At 37.5% G+C, this 20,029-nt stretch overlaps 1 protein-coding gene across 1 annotated transcript in view; it reads right to left on the bottom strand.

The window, feature by feature from the left end:
* Window positions 1-1,180: 1,180 nt before the first annotated feature.
* The window catches only part of LOC117322249 (methionine--tRNA ligase, cytoplasmic-like), a 33,801-nt gene continuing 14,952 nt past the window's right edge, over window positions 1,181-20,029 (bottom strand). The window contains exons 9-25 of the mRNA XM_033877048.1: window positions 19,759-19,875; window positions 18,581-18,784; window positions 18,295-18,384; window positions 17,186-17,372; window positions 16,564-16,734; window positions 14,534-14,629; window positions 11,623-11,740; window positions 10,774-10,907; window positions 8,011-8,090; window positions 7,625-7,756; window positions 7,158-7,262; window positions 6,013-6,196; window positions 4,455-4,541; window positions 4,093-4,191; window positions 3,080-3,226; window positions 2,537-2,668; window positions 1,181-1,982 (exon numbers count right to left, since the gene is read on the bottom strand). Coding sequence (XP_033732939.1) covers window positions 1,821-1,982; window positions 2,537-2,668; window positions 3,080-3,226; window positions 4,093-4,191; window positions 4,455-4,541; window positions 6,013-6,196; window positions 7,158-7,262; window positions 7,625-7,756; window positions 8,011-8,090; window positions 10,774-10,907; window positions 11,623-11,740; window positions 14,534-14,629; window positions 16,564-16,734; window positions 17,186-17,372; window positions 18,295-18,384; window positions 18,581-18,784; window positions 19,759-19,875 — 2,245 coding nt within the window. The 3' untranslated portion in view covers window positions 1,181-1,820. The remainder of the gene's footprint in view (window positions 1,983-2,536; window positions 2,669-3,079; window positions 3,227-4,092; window positions 4,192-4,454; window positions 4,542-6,012; window positions 6,197-7,157; window positions 7,263-7,624; window positions 7,757-8,010; window positions 8,091-10,773; window positions 10,908-11,622; window positions 11,741-14,533; window positions 14,630-16,563; window positions 16,735-17,185; window positions 17,373-18,294; window positions 18,385-18,580; window positions 18,785-19,758; window positions 19,876-20,029) is intronic.

Genomic DNA, 20,029 nt, shown 5'->3' on the forward strand with positions numbered 1-20,029 from the left:
CCTTTTCTTTGTAAGTTTCCCTTGGTCCCTAGTTATGCATATTGCATTTTGGGGAGCGATCGAAAACAACATCGCCGACAGGCGGCCATCTTGGATTTTGATAATTGAAGTTTGTTATCGCTATTTCTCAGTAAGTATTGAAGGGATCTTTCTCAAATTTCAAATGTATGTTCATCTTGGTCCTTAGTTGCGGATATTGCATTTTGGGATCGATTGGAAAAAAAATGTGGCCGATAGGCGGCCATCTTGTATTTGGACAACTGAAGATTGTTATCGCTATTTCTCAGAAAGTATTGAAGGGATCTTTCTCAAATTTCAAATTTAAGTTCATCTTGTTCCTTAGTTGCGGATATTGCATTTTGGCATCGATTGGAAAACAATATGGCCGATAGGCGGCCATCTTGGCTTTTGACAACTGAAGATTGTTATCACTATTTCTCAGAAAGTATTGAAGGGATCTTTCTCAAATTTCAAATGTAAGTTCATCTTGTTCCTTTGTTGCGGATATTGCATTTGGGATCGATTGGAAAATAACATGGCCGATAGGCGGCCATCTTGGATTTTAACAATTGAAGATTGTTATCGCTATTTCTCAGAAAGTGCAAAAGGGATCTTTCTCAAATTTCATAGATATGTTTCCTTTGGACCCTTGTTATATACACTGTATATTGCATTTAGGGACCAATCGAAAAACAACATGGCTGATAGACGGCTATCTTGAATTTTGACAATTGCAGGTTGCTCCTGCTATATCTGTCATATAAAGATATCAAATGCTTTGAATGAAGATTGAAAGAAGGGAAAAGATCAGTTTTTCATTAGAATGATATGAATCATTGAAAGGTGGGTGCCAAGATCCCTCTGGGATTTTTTGTTTTTATCAAATAAGGACAATAAGGGCATATCAAGGTCAAAGGTCGAGGAAAGAAAGATTTGTTTTTATTAACTGGTAAATAGTTTATGGCAATTATTCTGGCCTGATATTGAACTTTTATTCAAATATTTATTCCTGTCGGCCAGAATTTTTATCAAATATATACTTCTGTTGGAGTATTCAGTTATATTTTATGAACTTTAATAGGAAATATTGATGGGACATCTAAAAAAAGATTTTTAACATTTTTGTCCAGTGTATGCAGTTTCATTGTCAAAGCTGATGAACAAACATCCAACACAAATACAATGATATCTATTGTTTTTATTTCATTCAATGCCAACATTTACCTAGCAACCATTCTGATAGAGAAATAAATAACACTAACTTGATATAGTACCTAATTCAACCCAAACTATTTTCACAAAGACAAATCAAAATAAGTAAACAAACAAATATACATGTACCAAATATGATAGTTTGAGCCAATGTAACAATTGTCAGGAATAGAATCTTGAATTTTTATTTTTTTATACGAATCTGTGATTCTTGTTGCAAATTTTCCTATATAACTTCATTCTAGACCTTTAAAAATGATTTATGCAGATTTGCCTCTGCAAAAGTGACATAAAAATGGTCCATTTTTATCACTATATGATATGAGGCAGTCAGACATAAATATCTTATGGATGAAATTTTCAAAACATTTTACATTGTAAACCATTGCACACTCAATTTTCAAAAAATACTCTGGATTCCTAGGCCAAGAAAATGGCCGCCTTACCAAACCATCAGACAGCGATATCACTTATCAATGGATAAACTTGTGAATGAGTCAACAAAACACTTTCCATTCTTCGTTTTTTCAGTTCATCATATACCAACATCTGCAACTTCTCCTGTTCTTATAAATAATTCTTTCTGGCTGTTCTTATTTACTCCCTCATCATTTCTTCTTGCCCTTCTTTTTACCTCCCCCAACAGCTGCATCAGGATCCTGACCTTGTGCCAATGCCAGTTGTTTTTTCAGATCAAGAAGTTTCGCAACTCCTGCATCAATCTGACTCTTGTCGGCTTTCTTGCCTTTCAAATCCCTCACCACGTTTCCCTGTAATGAACAAATGATCAATTTTATAGTAAAATAAAAGATAGAAAAATAAAACGCCTGCATTTTTTACACTGTATAGTATTTCAAAATCTGTGATAATATATTAATTGAAATTCCATAAAAGAGCTGGGAAAAACTCTATAATTATAAAGGTACTGGAAATATTGCAGTCCTATCTTTAAAGAATGTAAACTTTATTTATTTTACAAAAATTGCGAAACAAGTTATATCAACTTATATTAATCACGATTGTTGGCCCGGATGAAAGTGCACGAAGGGTCTTACTGTGGGAGGAAACCGGAGTACCCGGGGGAAAACCCAGGTGGTCGGGCAGGTGACCCCATACCTTTTCACGTCCTATTGGGGAATCGAACCCCGGCCGCCTAGGTGAAAGGCAAGTGTGTTACCACTGTTCCACCCGACCACCCTATCTCTGTCCTATCTTTGGTTATGGAAGCATCATTTTGAACCGAGCCGTGCACCCACACCCATAATCATATATCTACAAATGACAGAGTCCTTTATCTGAACATATCACCAGGCAGGTACATTACCTGTTTAGCGACCTCTTCGGTCAGTCGTACAACCTCTGGTGAACTGTCCTGTCCAGATGACGCTGGTGAGGCTACACTTACTGTAGATCCACCTCCTTGACCACTGGGCGGCTGTTTAGCTGCTTTTTTATCCTAAAAAAAATAAGCTAAATCATAAGAGAAAAAATCAGAAGAGTAAAAATTAGATTTATATGCACGCATATTACAACACAACCAAAAGTCTGTACATGAATATGTCCATTTTCAAATAATTCAGTAGCAGTATCATACTGTGGTTTGGTTTATTTTGTTTAAACGTCCTATTAACAGCCAGAGTCATTTAAGGACGTGCCAGGTTTTGGAGGTGGAGGAAAGTTGGAGTACCCGAAGAAAAACCACTGGCCTACGGTCAGTTCCTGGCAATTGCCCCATGTAGGTTTCGAACTCGCAACCCAGAGGTGGAGGGCTAGTGATAAAGTGTCTTGACACCTTAACCACTCGGCCACCACGGCTCCTTATCATACTCCACACGTCAAACTTGAAAACTGCGGGACATGTACTCACCTTCTTTTTGTTTCCACCACCAGAAGAGGCAGCATCTTGACCTTGAGCGAGTGCCAGTTGCTTTTTTAGATCCAGTAACTTAGCGACTTGTACATCAATCTCGCTCTTATCAGCCTTCCTGGCTTTCACTTCCCTCACCAATGTACCCTGTAATATTCACAAGGGTAAACATTTGAACCCGAATTATTTTATATTCCTTGGTTTCAGACAAAATATTAAATGACATACAATATATATATATACAGGTGCAGGGGGCCTGTATAACTCACCTGGATATATCAGTGATTTTGGCAAAACACCTTTGGACTCAAATCACCTTCACCTTTTGGCCTAATGACCTTGAATTTTACCCTTATGACCCCTCGGGATCTAACCTAACCCTTCATACAAAATGAGTTTTCCCCTCAACCAAATCATGTTTAGACAAATATGGACTAAATCCTTTCATTCCTACAGAAGAAGGGTGTTAAAGAATTCGCCATATTTCTCCCAATGGGCCCCACCTATCAGGCCCCTGAGGGGTCAGTCTCACCACTTGTACAATTTTAACCCCCGCCCGCCCCCCCCCCGCACCCAATCTAGCATATAGGGATGTTTCCATTAAAATGAATGATATCCAGTGCATAGTTAAAGAGAAGTAATTCATAACAACATAACAAAACTGCTCCCCTTCTTTGTATAAAAAATCCCCCCAAAAAATAGAAAAGTCATTTATAGCAATATAGCCAAATTGCCCCCTTTTGGCCCCACTCCTCAGCCCCCTGGACAGGCAGATCAGTCCCACCATTTGTAAAATTTTGAATCCCCACCACCTGGGGATGCTTCCAGTCAAATTAAGTTAAATTCCAATCATTGGTTAAGATCGTTAAGAAGAATTCGTTTGAAAAAAAGTTGCCATCTGAACAGACGACGGACGACGGAAACCATGGTATTGTATAAGCTCATCTGGTGAGCTAATGATGTATTTCCAGCTATCGTAATACAGAAATATTTTCTTATTAGTCTCCCCTTACCTGTTTTGCAACTTCCTCTGTCAATCTGGCCACTTCTGCTGGGTCACATGGTCCACTGGCTACAGCAGCGCCACCTGTGGGCTTTGAAGACTTTGTTTCCTGTCAATCAAAGAAAAGATATTTTAGTGTGGTGTTCTAATCTGACTACAAAACATTTCTTTTCCCTAATTCAGACTATAAAACATTTATTTTCACTAATTCGTGCGATACTTACTTCCTTAATTCAATGACAAATTCATGAACATTGAATCCCCATATACATGTATATGATGATTTTAACAGCAATCCAGCCCACTATCAAAATATATTCCTCTGGGTTTCAGTGTATAAATATTGTCTATGGAAATTTCAATACTTCTCACCTTTTTCTCTGGGGCTGGTTGTCCAGCAAACTGCTTTTTCCATTCGTCAATCTTTGAGGTGGCAATTTTTTCAAACAATGGACTCGGCTACAAGAATAATGGTAAGTTTGAGATAAAATATATCTTCTCGGTCATCACTAAACCATACATCAATGGCATTCCCAAATAGTTTCAAAAGTAGTTTCAGAAGCCATACTAAGGCCATACCAATTTGATAAATTGTTCTTTGGAAATTGAGATTTCAAAATCTGATATAGCGAGTCGAAATGTGTGTGTTCCTTTTAAAAATAATTTTGAATTCCTGAAATTTTGGAGCGAGCACGTGGTTTTGATGGACGCAATTTAAGGCCATGTCATTATCTCTTTAACTAATGCAACAACAAATATTGTTTCTGAATGATTAGAGCTACTCAAGAGAGGAAGGCTTTGTAAGATAACATTTTGAATAGACGAAGCATCCATAGACGATAAAGCCACAGCATCAAAAAGCATCTTATAGCAACGATACATTATTTCTTCCAAATACAGTACATTGTTTTTGTATCTATAATTTGATTGCAGGATCATTTATTTAAATTTACTTGAGTCAATGGTTGATCATTCCATGATGAACTGCTTGTAATCATGAAGAATGTTATGTTCTTTAACTGATGTCAATGAACGATTAAAATATAACAAGAAATCCTTTGGATGGCACCTCTATAAAACAAATCCAGAAGTCTAGGGATATGGAAAATGTTTTTGATGAAATAGGTCTAAAAGTGATGGTTATTTCAAAATAATCAACAAACACAAGAGAACACATTTTTTTGGGAATCCATTAGCACAGAAAATGCAGATGTTGTAACGGAGTAAGATGTCCCCTTTGTTCTCTTTCTCGAATTCGGGTTTCACTAGAAATTCCTCAAATCGTATGCCTTAATCTTGACACACCAAAAGCATCAATGTTGTAGATGAAATGAAAATGATATCTGGTGAAGGGGGTCGACTGCCTGAGATCCGTATTTTCTGCAAGGGTATGCATTTCGTTTACCTCATTATTGAGATCTTGAAATGATAAACCATTGCCCTGCCTCATTGCCGTATTTTGCAATACATTATAGCAACCTGGTTCTGTAGTGACAGATATGACAAAATAGCCATTTTGATACATTTCAAATTTGCTGCAAAGACCTCATGTTTTCATTTTGTTTTGACAGAGGCACAAAAACACTTAAGATAGCTGTCATGATCTTCGTTTCAAGTGTCTAATTGATCTGGGAAGGAACTTTCTAAATTTTGAATTAACGGGTAATCTATCTGGATTTGTCATTGTTTGTTGATGCAAAAATTGGAGCAGAAACTTTTTGATTTTATTTGTATTTTAATTTTCTAAAACATGAGTGGTAAAACAGACAAAAAATAACTAAGATTGGAATGGCCTAAAAAACACAATGACTTGGAAAAATTTGATTATATAACAGTATCATGGCATGAATTCTTATAAACTATTGACCTCTGACTGTAAGCAATGTTAACTATTGATCAATGACCTTTGACATCTGACCCCTTGTCTTACCTGCCCTATCTTGTGGCCAGGTGTGAGATGACACAGAAACTCTGGGTGGACCATGTTGGCCTCCTTCGGGCAGTTGAGCTGTTGTTGGATGGTGTCACTGGTAGCCGGCATGTAGGGTTGTAGTAACACGGACAGTAGACACGAGATGTTAGCTGCCAAACTGACCACAGACCCTGCACGCTTCCTGTAACAAAGGGAGATAATTACACATATCAAACTGACCACAGACCCTGCACGTTTCCTGTAACAAGGGGAGATAATTATACATCTCAAACTGACCACACACTCTGCACGCTTTCTGTAACAAAGGGAGATAATTATACATATCAAACTGACCACACACTCTGCACACTTTCTGTAACAAAGGGAGATAATTATACATATCAAACTGACCAGACTCTGCACACTTCCTGTAACAAAGGGAGATAATTATACATATCAAACTGACCACAGACCGTGCGCGCTTTCTGTAACAAAGGGAGATAATTATACATATCAAACTGACCACATACTCCTCACGCTTTCTGTAACAAAGGGAGATAATTATACATATCAAACTGACCACCAACCCGCACACTTCCTGTAACAAAGGGAGATAATTATACATATCAAACGGACCACAGTACCTGGACGCTACCTGTAACAAAGGGAGATAATTCTACATATCAAACTGACTTGACCCTGCACACTTCCTGTAACAAAGGGAGATAATTATACATATCAAACTGACCATAGACCCTGTATGCTTCCTGTAACAAAGGGAGGTAATTTTACATATCAAACTGACCACAGACCCGGCACGGTTCCTGTAACAAAGGGAGATAATTCTTCATATCAAACTGACCATAGACCCTGCATGCTTCCTGTAACAAAGGGAGGTAATTTTACATATCAAACTGACCACAGACCCTGCACACTTCCTGTAACAAAGGGAGATAATTATACACAGAGGATGCAGAAAATGCTGGTCATCAAATTGATAACTAGCTCCACATGATCCCTGTATGTTGGACTTATTATCAATGAAAATAATAACAAAAAGTACCTTTATCAAAATTTCATATTCAATATCTTCATAATATTTCACCTTTTGTTGGATAAACAGATACACACAATTAAGATTCTGATAAAAAGTTTTGACATACTTGTCAGCGTCACTGCCTTTGACGAGGACCCACGGTTTATTTGCCTGCATGAACTGGTTGCCAAGGCGAGAGATACTCAGAATGTTCCTGATGGAATCCCTGATCCTGAAAGACACAAAAAATCACTTATCAAGGATTAGGTCCGATTATTTCCTTTACAAGGAGGGAAGTCAAAACAGACATGTATAAAAGATTATCTTAATCGGTTCTCACAGTATAACAAAGTATATCATAAAACAATCCCTGATTATAAAAGAGATAATTCAATATTGCACAGCAGTAAGTAAAACATTTGCATACAATTTTATTTATTTATTTAATTGAAATAAATACATATCACATCTAGTACCTGGATGTGTGTAACACTGGTTTATAACATGTAACACATTTTTAGATTTTACATTAATTCCAATTTCTGTGACAAAGCAATGCATGTGTAAAGCTTCTGTATGACCTTGATCACTTACTTTGCCTGCTCCATGTTTTCTATGTATGCACAAAGCTCCCGTGTGACCTGGGCTAGGAGCTGCTTGTCATCATCAACCAGAAGCATTTCTTGAATGGTGCCACCAAAGTTATTACTTACAAACATAAGGGCCCTGGAAAAGAGGAATTCCATAACAGGCATTTCATTTACAATTTGTATATGCATTTATCCATTTTTGTATTGTTTCTTGGTATTTTATTTGATATTGATTTATCAAAAGTATGATAAAGCTAGCAATAATTTTAAACAGATTTCTGGATCAACATGTCAACACTGAAAATCTGTTTGACAGAAAAAGACACCAACTGCCTGAAGAAAAGCTGTATAAACACTTTGGCAGATTTAACAGTATTATCTACATATTACCTGTTGATAAAGTTGCCGAGGTTGTTGAGGAGCTCACTATTGTTTTTCAGTAAGAAGTCATCCCAGCTAAAACTGCTGTCCTGATAATTATAAAGGTAAGATACAACTTTCTTTGTACAGGAGAAACATTATTTCTATATACAGGAGACACATCATTTCTATATACAGGAGACACATCAATTCTATATACAGGAGACACATCAATTCTATATACAGGAGACACATCATTTCTATATACAGGAGACACATCATTTATATACACAGGAGACACATCATTTATATACACAGGAGACACATCATTTATATACACAGGAGACACATCATTTATATACACAGGAGACACATTATTTCTATACACAGGAGACACATCATTTATATACACAGGAGACACATCATTTATATACACAGGAGACACATTATTTCTATATACAGGAGACACATCATTTATATATACAGGAGACACATTATTTATATACACAGGAGACACATCATTTATATACACAGGAGACACATTATTTATATACACAGGAGACACATCATTTATATACACAGGAGACACATCATTTATATACACAGGAGACACATCATTTATATACACAGGAGACACATTATTTCTATATACAGGAGACACATCATTTATATATACAGGAGACACATCATTTATATACACAGGAGACACATCATTTATATACACAGGAGACACATCATTTATATACACAGGAGACACATTATTTCTATATACAGGAGACACATCATTTATATATACAGGAGACACATTATTTATATACACAGGAGACACATCATTTATATACACAGGAGACACATTATTTCTATATACAGGAGACACATCATTTCTATATACAGGAGACACATCAATTCTATACACAGGAGACACATCATTTATATATACAGGAGACACATCAATTCTATACACAGGAGACACATCATTTCTATACACAGGAGACACATCATTTATATACACAGGAGAAACATCATTTCTATACACAGGAGACACATCATTTATATACACAGGAGACACATCATTTATATACACAGGAGACACATCATTTCTATACACAGGAGACACATCATTTATATACACAGGAGAAACATCATTTATATACACAGGAGACACATCATTTATATACACAGGAGACACATCATTTATATACACAGGAGACACATTATTTCTATATACAGGAGACACATCATTTATATATACAGGAGACACATTATTTATATACACAGGAGACACATCATTTATATACACAGGAGACACATTATTTATATACACAGGAGACACATCATTTCTATATACAGGAGACACATTATTTATATACACAGGAGACACATCATTTATATACACAGGAGACACATTATTTATATACACAGGAGACACATCATTTATATACACAGGAGACACATCATTTATATACACAGGAGACACATTATTTCTATACACAGGAGACACATCATTTATATACACAGGAGACACATCATTTATATACACAGGAGACACATTATTTCTATACACAGGAGACACATTATTTATATACACAGGAGACACATCATTTATATACACAGGAGACACATTATTTCTATACACAGGAGACACATCATTTATATACACAGGAGACACATCATTTATATACACAGGAGACACATCATTTATATACACAGGAGACACATTATTTCTATACACAGGAGACACATTATTTCTATACACAGGAGACACATCATTTATATACACAGGAGACACATCATTTATATACACAGGAGACACATCATTTATATACACAGGAGACACATTATTTCTATACACAGGAGACACATTATTTCTATACACAGGAGACACATCATTTATATACACAGGAGACACATCATTTATATACACAGGAGACACATCATTTATATACACAGGAGACACATTATTTATATACACAGGAGACACATCATTTATATACACAGGAGACACATTATTTCTATACACAGGAGACACATCATTTATATACACAGGAGACACATCATTTATATACACAGGAGACACATTATTTCTATACACAGGAGACACATTATTTCTATACACAGGAGACACATCATTTATATACACAGGAGACACATCATTTATATACACAGGAGACACATCATTTATATACACAGGAGACACATTATTTATATACACAGGAGACACATCATTTATATACACAGGAGACACATCATTTCTATATACAGGAGACACATTATTTCTATATACAGGAGACACATTATTTCTATATACAGCAGACACATCAATTCTATAAACAGGAGACACATCATTTATATACACAGGAGACACATCATTTCTATATACAGGAGACACATCATTTATATACACAGGAGACACATTATTTCTATATACAGCAGACACATCAATTCTATATACAGGAGACACATCAATTCTATATACAGGAGACACATCATTTCTATATACAGGAGAAACATTATTTCTATATACAGGAGACACGTCATTTCTATATACAGGAGACACATCAATTCTATATACAGGCGACACGCTGACTGCTAATAGTTGGCTTAATTTAACAAAGTTACTGAATTTAAACTCTTCCACAGGATCTTAGCTAAGGGACTTTCCTTTAATTCTGTAATGCTTTTTTAAAGACAATTCCCAGTTAAGGAATATTGATGAAAGTGGGGCCTGACCTTATTTGGATGGGAACTGGAGACTTGAAAGTTTTACAAACCGAATATACTACTGTCTTTTACCTGTGTCTCTGGTCGTACATACAGGAGGTAGAATCTAAAAATGTCTGCTGGTATCCCTGTGTCCTTCGCGTTGTTACCAAACACTCCAGTTCCCCGACTCTTGGAAAACTTCCCTTCCTCATAATTTAAGTACTCTGTTGGAACAATGGACAAAATTCTTCTATAAACAAAGTTGAAAATCAGAAATGCAAAAAATCAGTCAAATGTGGCCTTTGACCTTTTAGCCTTGATGGATGATAAACAAAATCTAATCAGTTGTTGAATTTTACATAACCATGTTATATGGTGTTGGGGTAAATACATTAGCATGATTGACTAAGTTTTTACTTACCTGTAGCTAGCATGTGATTGACTAAGTTTTTACTTACCTGTAGCTATCATGTGATTGACTAAGTTTTTACTTACCTGTAGCTATCATGTGATTGACTAAGTTTTTACTTACCTGTAGCAAGCATGTGATTGACTAAGTTTTTACTTACCTGTAGCTATCATGTGATTGACTAAGTTTTTACTTACCTGTAGCTATCATGTGATTGACTAAGTTTTTACTTACCTGTAGCAAGCATGTGATTGACTAAGTTTTTACTTACCTGTAGCTATCATGTGATTGACTAAGTTTTTACTTACCTGTAGCAAGCATGTGATTGACTAAGTTTTTACTTACCTGTAGCTATCATGTGATTGACTAAGTTTTTACTTACCTGTAGCTATCATGTGATTGACTAAGTTTTTACTTACCTGTAGCTATCATGTGATTGACTAAGTTTTTACTTACCTGTAGCTACTGTGTGACTGACTAAGTTTTCACTTACCTGTAGCTACCATATAATTGACTAAGTTTTTACTTACCTGTAGCTATCATGTGACTGACTATGGTGTAGTTGTCGTCTGCTCCCAGTAATGTACAAGGGAAGATGACGGAGTGAAATGGAACATTGTCTTTTCCCAGGAAGTTATACATCTCCACCTGGTAATACAAAGGGTTTAATTAAGAATTAAACTGGCTTCTTTGGAAAGTTATTGTCATATGATAATTCTCACTGGACAAATTAAATAATATGCGTATTAGCATATTATGATTAATTTGTCTGCAATCTTGTGAGCATTATTGGACAATAACTTTCGAAACATTCAGACCTGTCAAGTGCCCCGCATTTTGCGGGTCACTCCCAGAAAATCGGTCTATAACCCGCAGACAGAAATAGCTCCCGACGGGTGTTTTGAATCTCCCGCATTTCAGTAAGATCTCGTTTTCGTTCGAGCTACCTCGGATTTTTTCTTTGACGCGTAGGAACACAATTTGAGACACCGAACAGATAATCCAACAACAACAAAAATGGCGTGTACGAAGGCTTGCACAGGTAAGTGTTAATACTTTCTTTTGTTTTCTGAACGATGTTCACTATTTAAAAAGAACTATATAGGCATAATCGATAGCTAAATGTATCACACCGCAGTTAGACATCTGTAGGAACCGATCGAATGTCTACCAACAGAAAGCGAAATTTATCGGGACCGGCTGCCGTGAGCACTCCTAGTAAAAGAAAAAAATATGTATGTAACTATCAGAAGGCATGGGAAAAGGATTTCTCATGGATCAGGAAGAGTGACGTTGGTCCACATGATGCTTTTTGTAATTTATGCAATACAAATTTTGGGATCGGTTTTGGAGCAAAAAACGATGTCACACGTCATGCCACGTCAATCAACCACACCAAACTTGAAAGAATCAAAGTCGATTCTAGATTGATTTCTGCATTCGTATCTCCTTGTAAAGATCCTGTACAGGATAAAGTTACTTTGGCAGAGACTTTATTTAGTTACTTTGTGGCAGAACATAACCTCCCTTTTGCAATCGCGGACCATTTTACAAAATTAACTAAAAAATGTTCCCCGATAGTGAAATTGCCTCACGATTTAAATGTGGGAAAACAAAATGTACGCAAGTGATTAAAGGTGCATTAGCATCCAGTGCAAGTGCTTCTGTTACTGAACAGTGTAGAAATGGATATTTTTCCATATTGTGTGACGAATCAAATGATCTTGGATGTAATAAATGCCTTGTAAGGTAATTGACCAGACACTTATGACAACAGTGACAGATTTATGGACATGCCAATAGTCAATATTGGGACAGGAGAAAATTTGTTCAATGCCCTTGATCAATCACTTATAAAACACAACATTCCATGGACAAATGTTGTTGGATTTTCCTCTGATAACTAGCGTTATGAAGGGGAAAAAGAACTCTGTTATATCAAGAATAAAAAAAGTACAAGAGAATGTTATAGATCTAGGCTGCATCTGTCATTTGGCAAATCTATGTTGTGCTGGAGCGGTGAAAGTGCTGCCTTTCAAAGTGGACGAGTTACTAATTGACATATACTTTCACTTTCATCAAAAAATATTAACTAATGCTCGTACATGTTGGTTTATTTTTCTCCTTTAGAGTGCTTGCCATCTATTAAAATATTTTATTTGAAACAAAAGTACATTCAATGTTTTATTTCATTTCAGTGCAAAAAGAAAAGAGCAGTGATTATCAACCTTCCACCAATGTTTTGAAGATGGCAAAAACAGCTACAACAACTTACAATGTAAAACATTCGTGTAAATGAAGGAAGTATGCATAGAAATGCTTATTAAATGACACATGATGATAAATTTGTTCAGTTTTATTGTTTTTATTTCAAGTGAAATGCCGTTACGCGCAATGACCTGCATTTGAGTGCTATGACCTGCATTTTTAGGAGTAATGACCTGCATTTTGTTCATGAGAACTTGACAGGTCTGAACATTACATTGATGTATGAGGTATATGAATCCGGTAGCACAAATTTTTATGAAAAATACACATAACATAGCGATGTTACACAAAATGACGTCATTTTAAGACGAATCACAATCATGACGTCATTTAATGATGACATCACAAACATTGATCATCATATCTCTACACAAATGAGAACAAGTGTTTATAACAGGGCCTGCTACAGAAGTCCCCAAAAACTATCCCCATAGTTGATAATGATGCTTAAATAAACCACAATATTGTTTCTTAAGTCATAATATTTTTAAACACAAGATTTCATTGAAATTGAACATCTAAATTTCCACTAATTAGGAGACAGCAAAATGGCAGTCATTTTTTTTTAATCTGTAGTAACATGAATCACCTACACACCAAATTTCATCAAAATCAGACAATATCTACATTAATTTTCTGACCAATCAAAGGCTCATTTCATTACCATAGCAACCAAGCTTTCCTAAACTGTTCTACCATGTTCAGCATCACTTAAAACCCCTATGTACCAATTTTCCAAAAATCATTTATCATCTCAGTTTTTGATCAATCAGAGGCCTCCATTTCATTACCATGGCAACTGATATATTCTACTGTTGTCATTGTTTTAGGAATACGTAAAAACCCCTATGTACCAAATTTCAGTAAAATCTGGTAACACCTAAATTTCCACCAATCAGCAGCCAGGAAATGGTGGCCATTTTTCAAAATCCACAAATAGAAGTCGCAGTTGGGTTTTTATAGTCATAATACACTTACATACCAATATCAGACAACTCAGTTTGTATTTTGGCTACTTTAAGTTTAAGCATCATACTTTCAAGGCCAATTAAACTAAAACACAGTCAGACAAATAATATAGCATAACTTTATTCTTCCCTCCACTAGTGGGACAGTCAGTGTACTAGTTTTTTTACCAGAGTACTATATTCCATGACCTTACAGTTTTCCTACCTGTTCTGGGTTTTTCCACCACTTTTCCCATTGGTCCGTGTAGTTAGCTGTGATGGAGATGTAGCCTATAGGAGCATCAAACCACACGTAGAATACCTGTGTGAAAAATAGGAATAATTTAAATTTAACAACATTCAGGGAAAATGTTTCTTTGAAGAAATGCCTGAACATAATTTGAAGGTAAATGTACCATCGCTGTACCACTGGAAACTGAACCCTACCTAAGGTCACCTATTTTGTGCAATCTTCCAGGGTACCCTACCTGAGTTATCCTGTCACCTACCTTGTATTTGTACACACACCCCCCCCCCCCCCCCCCCCCCCCCTTCCCTCCAGGGATACCTGTGTACCCTACCTTGTCTGTGTACCCCTCCAAAGTTACCTGTGTACCCTACCTTGCCGGTGTACCCCTCCAGAGGTACCTGTGTACCCTTCCAGAGGTACCTGTGTACCCTACCTTGTCTGTGTACCCCTCCAGAGTTACCTGTGTACCCTACCTTGTCTGTGTACCCCTCCAGAGGTACCTGTGTACCCTTCCAGAGGTACCTGTGTACCCTACCTTGTCTGTGTACCCTTCCAGAGTTACCTATGTACCCTACCTTGTCTGTGTACCCTTCCAGAGGTACCTGTGTACCCTACCTTTTCTGTGTACCCTTCCAGAGGTACCTGTGTACCATACCTTGTCTGTGTACCCCTCCATAGTTACCTGTGTACCCTACCTTGTCTGTGTACCCTTCCAGAGGTACCTGTGTACCCTACCTTGTCTGTGTACCCTTCCAGAGTTACCTGTGTACCCTACCTTGTCTGTGTACCCTTCCAGAAGTACCTGTGTACCCTACCTTGTCTGTGTACCCTTCCAGAGTTACCTGTGTACCCTACCTTGTCTGTGTACCCTTCCAGAGTTACCTGTGTACCCCACATTGTCTGTGTACCCTTCCAGAGGTACCTGTGTACCCTACCTTGTCTGTGTACCCTTCCAGAGTTACCTGTGTACCCTACCTTGCCTGTGTACCCCTCCATAGTTACCTGTGTACCCTACCTTGTCTGTGTACCCCTCCAGAGGTACCTGTGTACCCTAACTTGTCTGTGTACCCTTCCATAGGTACCTGTGTACCCTACCTTGTCTGTGTACCCCTCCAGAGGTACCTGTGTACCTACCTTGTCTGTGTACCCCTCCAGAGGTACCTGTGTACCCTACCTTGTCTATGTACCCCTCCAGAGGTACCTGTGTACCCTACCTTGTATGCATACCCTCCAGAGGTACCTGTGTACCCTACCTTGTCTATGTACCCCTCCAGAGGTACCTGTGTACCCTACCTTGTCTGTGTACCCCTCCAGAGGTACCTGTGTACCCTACCTTGTCTATGTACCCCTCCAGAGGTACCTGTGTACCTACCTTGTATGCATACCCTACAGAAGTACCTGTGTACCCTACCCTGTCTGTGTACCCCTCCAGAGGTACCTGTGTACCCTACCTTGTATGCATACCCTACAGAAGTACCTGTGTACCCTACCCTGTCTGTGTACCCCTCCAGAGGTACCTGTGTACCCTACCTTGCCTGTGTACCCCTCCAGAGGTACCTGTGTACCCTACCTTGTATACATACCCTCCAGAGGTACCTGTGTACCCTACCCTGTCTGTGTACCCCTCCAGAGGTACCTGTGTACCCTACCCTGTCTGTGTACCCCTCCAGAGGTACCTGTGTACCCTACCTTGTCTATGTACCCTTCCACAGGTACCTGTGTACCCTACCTTGTCTGTGTACCCCTCCAGAGGTACCTGTGTACCTACCTTGTATGCATACCCTACAGAAGTACCTGTGTACCCTACCCTGTCTGTGTACCCCTCCAGAGGTACCTGTGTACCCTACCTTGCCTGTGTACCCCTCCAGAGGTACCTGTGTACCCTACCTTGTCTATGTACCCTCCAGAGGTACCTGTGTACCCTACCCTGTCTGTGTACCCCTCCAGAGGTACCTGTGTACCCTACCTTGTCTATGTACCCCTCCAGAGGTACCTGTGTACCCTACCTTGTTTGTGTACCCCTCCAGAGGTACCTGTGTACCCCATTTAAGGTCGCGACTGATACAGCGAGGCTTGAGTCCGTCCCTTATCCAACTATTGGTGATATTCTTGGCATTACTGGTCCAGGTTCCTGTGTTAAAAACACCATCCAGGTGTTTCTGTAGAGCTGGTTCCATCTACAATAGATAAATTATTTAAAACCATCTTCTGCTTATATTAATTGCAATAGATCACATTTTTTTTCCATAATAGATATTTCCAGTAGGTGGTGTCAAGCAAAATTTTTGAAATCTTGTTTTTGTTTTCTCCATCCATTTAAACATTAATAAGTGTTTCCAACATAAAGAGTTATAACTATATACAGACACTTCTACGGACACATGTATCGAAGGATGTCTGGAAATATTTGTTTGAGAGAGACTCTTTTGAGACATTTAAATCTATTGAATTACAACATATAGCAATTCCTAATTGTGTAGTTACATTTTTGTATGTATGACCTAAATTTTTTAACTTCAGTAAATCCCACTTATCATGAGAACTCTTGATCCGAGAAAAAATGAACCACAACAAATAGTGAACATTTTCTTTTTTCTGTTTTAGTAGGTGATATACATAGAATGGTACCTTGGGCAAATCCAGAAACAGGTGATCAGAGGACTTGATTACTGGTGTAGTCTTACACAGTTTACATTTGGGAGACTTCAGTTCGATGGCGTTGATGAGTTTACCACAGGCATCACATTGGTCACCGCGGGCATCTTCAAACTTACACAGGGGACAGGTACCCTCCACAAATCTGTCCGCTAGGAACCTTTCCACAAACATAAACATTATTAGTATCATACTTGTAAATACTGATATATCAAAGTCTGTTTGGAATATATTCAACGCTTCCCACAAGCAAAAACATCATTCAATATTCAATATCAAATCTACATACATTGTGATGCTATAGTTAGTTAAATATTCTAGAGAGTTTACAGAATTGAACTGCATTTTTATTGCATTTACGGTTGTATGAAATCAATGGCCTTCAGACATTTTATATGTAGCTTGTACATTATATACTTCTGATCCTCTCTAGGTTTGGTTTAGTTTTGTTTTTGCTTAATCTCCTATCAACATCAAGGTCATATAAGGACAACTTTATAGTGCTATGCACTGAAGCATACTGCTGGAAGACACCCACCAGCAGGACACACCACATTATATTGACAACAGGTCAACCAGTCGTCCCACACCCATAATTCTGGGCACTAAGTAGGAGTAGCAACTAAAATATTTATAGACACTCAACTAAAGGCCAAAAATAAGGCAGTGTCAAGGGAGACATTAGGGAAAAAAATTATTGAGAAAAGTATGATCCCAAACTTAGTCGCCTCTTATGATCATGTAATGGAGGCAGCAGGTACGATTCTTACACCCTACCTTCAGGACAGTTCTCTGAAGGAGAGAACCTTCCATTTCTTTTACGTTAATATATAATTTTAAAATCCAGTTAATTCACCATAACAGCTACTGGTAACTAATGTGTTGGGTTCGAGGTAGTAGTTTTTCACAAAGAGATCTCTATATGTATTATTAGGAGGCTTGAAAATTTGAATACACAAAATCTCGCCCATAGACATGATGTCAAGCTTGAATTCAAGAAACAAGAATCATTTATAGCTTGAACTGCCCAAAACCTGGACTACTTTCGGCAGACGTTTAAATCTTTCATCAACATAACATACCTATTACATTTTTCACACTGTAGTTGTTCCATCGACTCCTTCAGGATATGGCCCTTGTTGTACAGCTTCCAAAATATATCCTGGGCAATTCTGAAACACATTTGGAAACCCAATAAATTCTGGCTATCCCCTGGTTAACTTGTCCAAATGGCACAAAAAAATACTTCAACTGTTCAATTTTCCCCCTCATTATTTCTAAAGATTTTAATTGATTTTTTGAATTTTTCTGATTTTAACAAAAAGATATTTTAATACCAGGATAAATATGATCTAGTTTGGTACTGACTGTGTCTGTTGGACGGTGGTGGTACGGCCAAAGTAATCAAAGTCGATGTTAAACCACTTGTATATATCGCTGTGTATCTTGTTGTACTTGTCACAGATCTGTTGTGGTGTAAGGCCTTCCTCAATGGCCTTGGTTTCTGTGGCGGTACCGTACTCATCAGTACCGCAGATGTAGAATACGTTGTAGTTCCGAAGCCGACAGTATCTAAATCCAGTCAAGGAAAAGGTTTAATATTCTCACTCATTTCATACACTTCTATTTCAGAGAATTATTCAATGAAGCATTATATCAAAGGGCCATTCCTTCGTTCGGACATCAGAAACGTGCAAAATTTTCTATTGATAAAATCTGTGCCCGAATGAGGATAATATGAGTTTTGTGCCTACTAGTAATGAAAGTGACGCCAAAATGTACAGAAAAATGACGTTTGGTACACAAATACAGTCTGCCTTTGAGGTAATCAGTGACACTTCGGGTCGAATTGAGAATATTTATGATATAATACTTGAAGCACTTTGGTTTCCCTTGAGAGTAAAATTGCCATATTAATTTAAAGATAATAACTTTTACTACTTTGGAAAAATACCCATTTCCCATTTAGTTTCATTTTGTCGACATACACTTTATTCAAACGAAGGAATGTCCCTTTAAAGAAAATACATTAAAATGTAACCATACAAAAATTTTGATCACTTCAGTAAATAATTTCAAAGAAATGTATTTGTATCTTAAACTAGAAAACTGACTAACACCTTCACTCTTCCATCCAACCTGACTATCCAGAAACATATCAACATATATCTATCAGCTATTGGGTCTTAAAAAAATAAATTTGACATTTATGAGAGTATTGGTAAAGGCAGAATACACTGTATTGAATCTGAGATTTGAATTCTATGGCAGTGATGTTATTATACAAGGATTATTTATTTGCCAGCATATTGCCTAGTGAACTTTCAGGTTAGTTTTAGGTAGTAGTAGCTGGTGGCTACTTCAATGAACAAATGAGAGCCTGATTTAAATCTACCCAGAGTAATTGGGGTAAAACTTAAGTGGCTTGTATATTAATGCATAACAACACTACCACAACAACACAGGATAGTTTATGATCTCTGCTTTCTGAGAAACTTAAAATGGACCGATAGGATCCAAACCACACACAAACACTGAGTACATACCTAGAGTAGACATCCGCACTGAGAACACAACCGATGATGTTCCCCAGGTGTGGTACATTGTTGACGTAGGGCAAGGCGCTGGTGATCAAGATGTTCCTCTCACCCTTCTTGGGCAAGCTACAAACACATATAGCTGGATTACAATGTCTACCAGTATCAGAAGATTTGCTGGGATCAGACATCCTAACTCATCATGTCAAGCATTCAATGCACATAAGTCTATACTTTATAGAAACAAGAGGCCTATGGGACCTGTATTGCTCACCTGGAT

The sequence above is a fragment of the Pecten maximus genome, chromosome 2 (assembly GCF_902652985.1).
Source record: "Pecten maximus chromosome 2, xPecMax1.1, whole genome shotgun sequence".
NCBI classification, from domain to species: domain Eukaryota; kingdom Metazoa; phylum Mollusca; class Bivalvia; order Pectinida; family Pectinidae; genus Pecten; species Pecten maximus.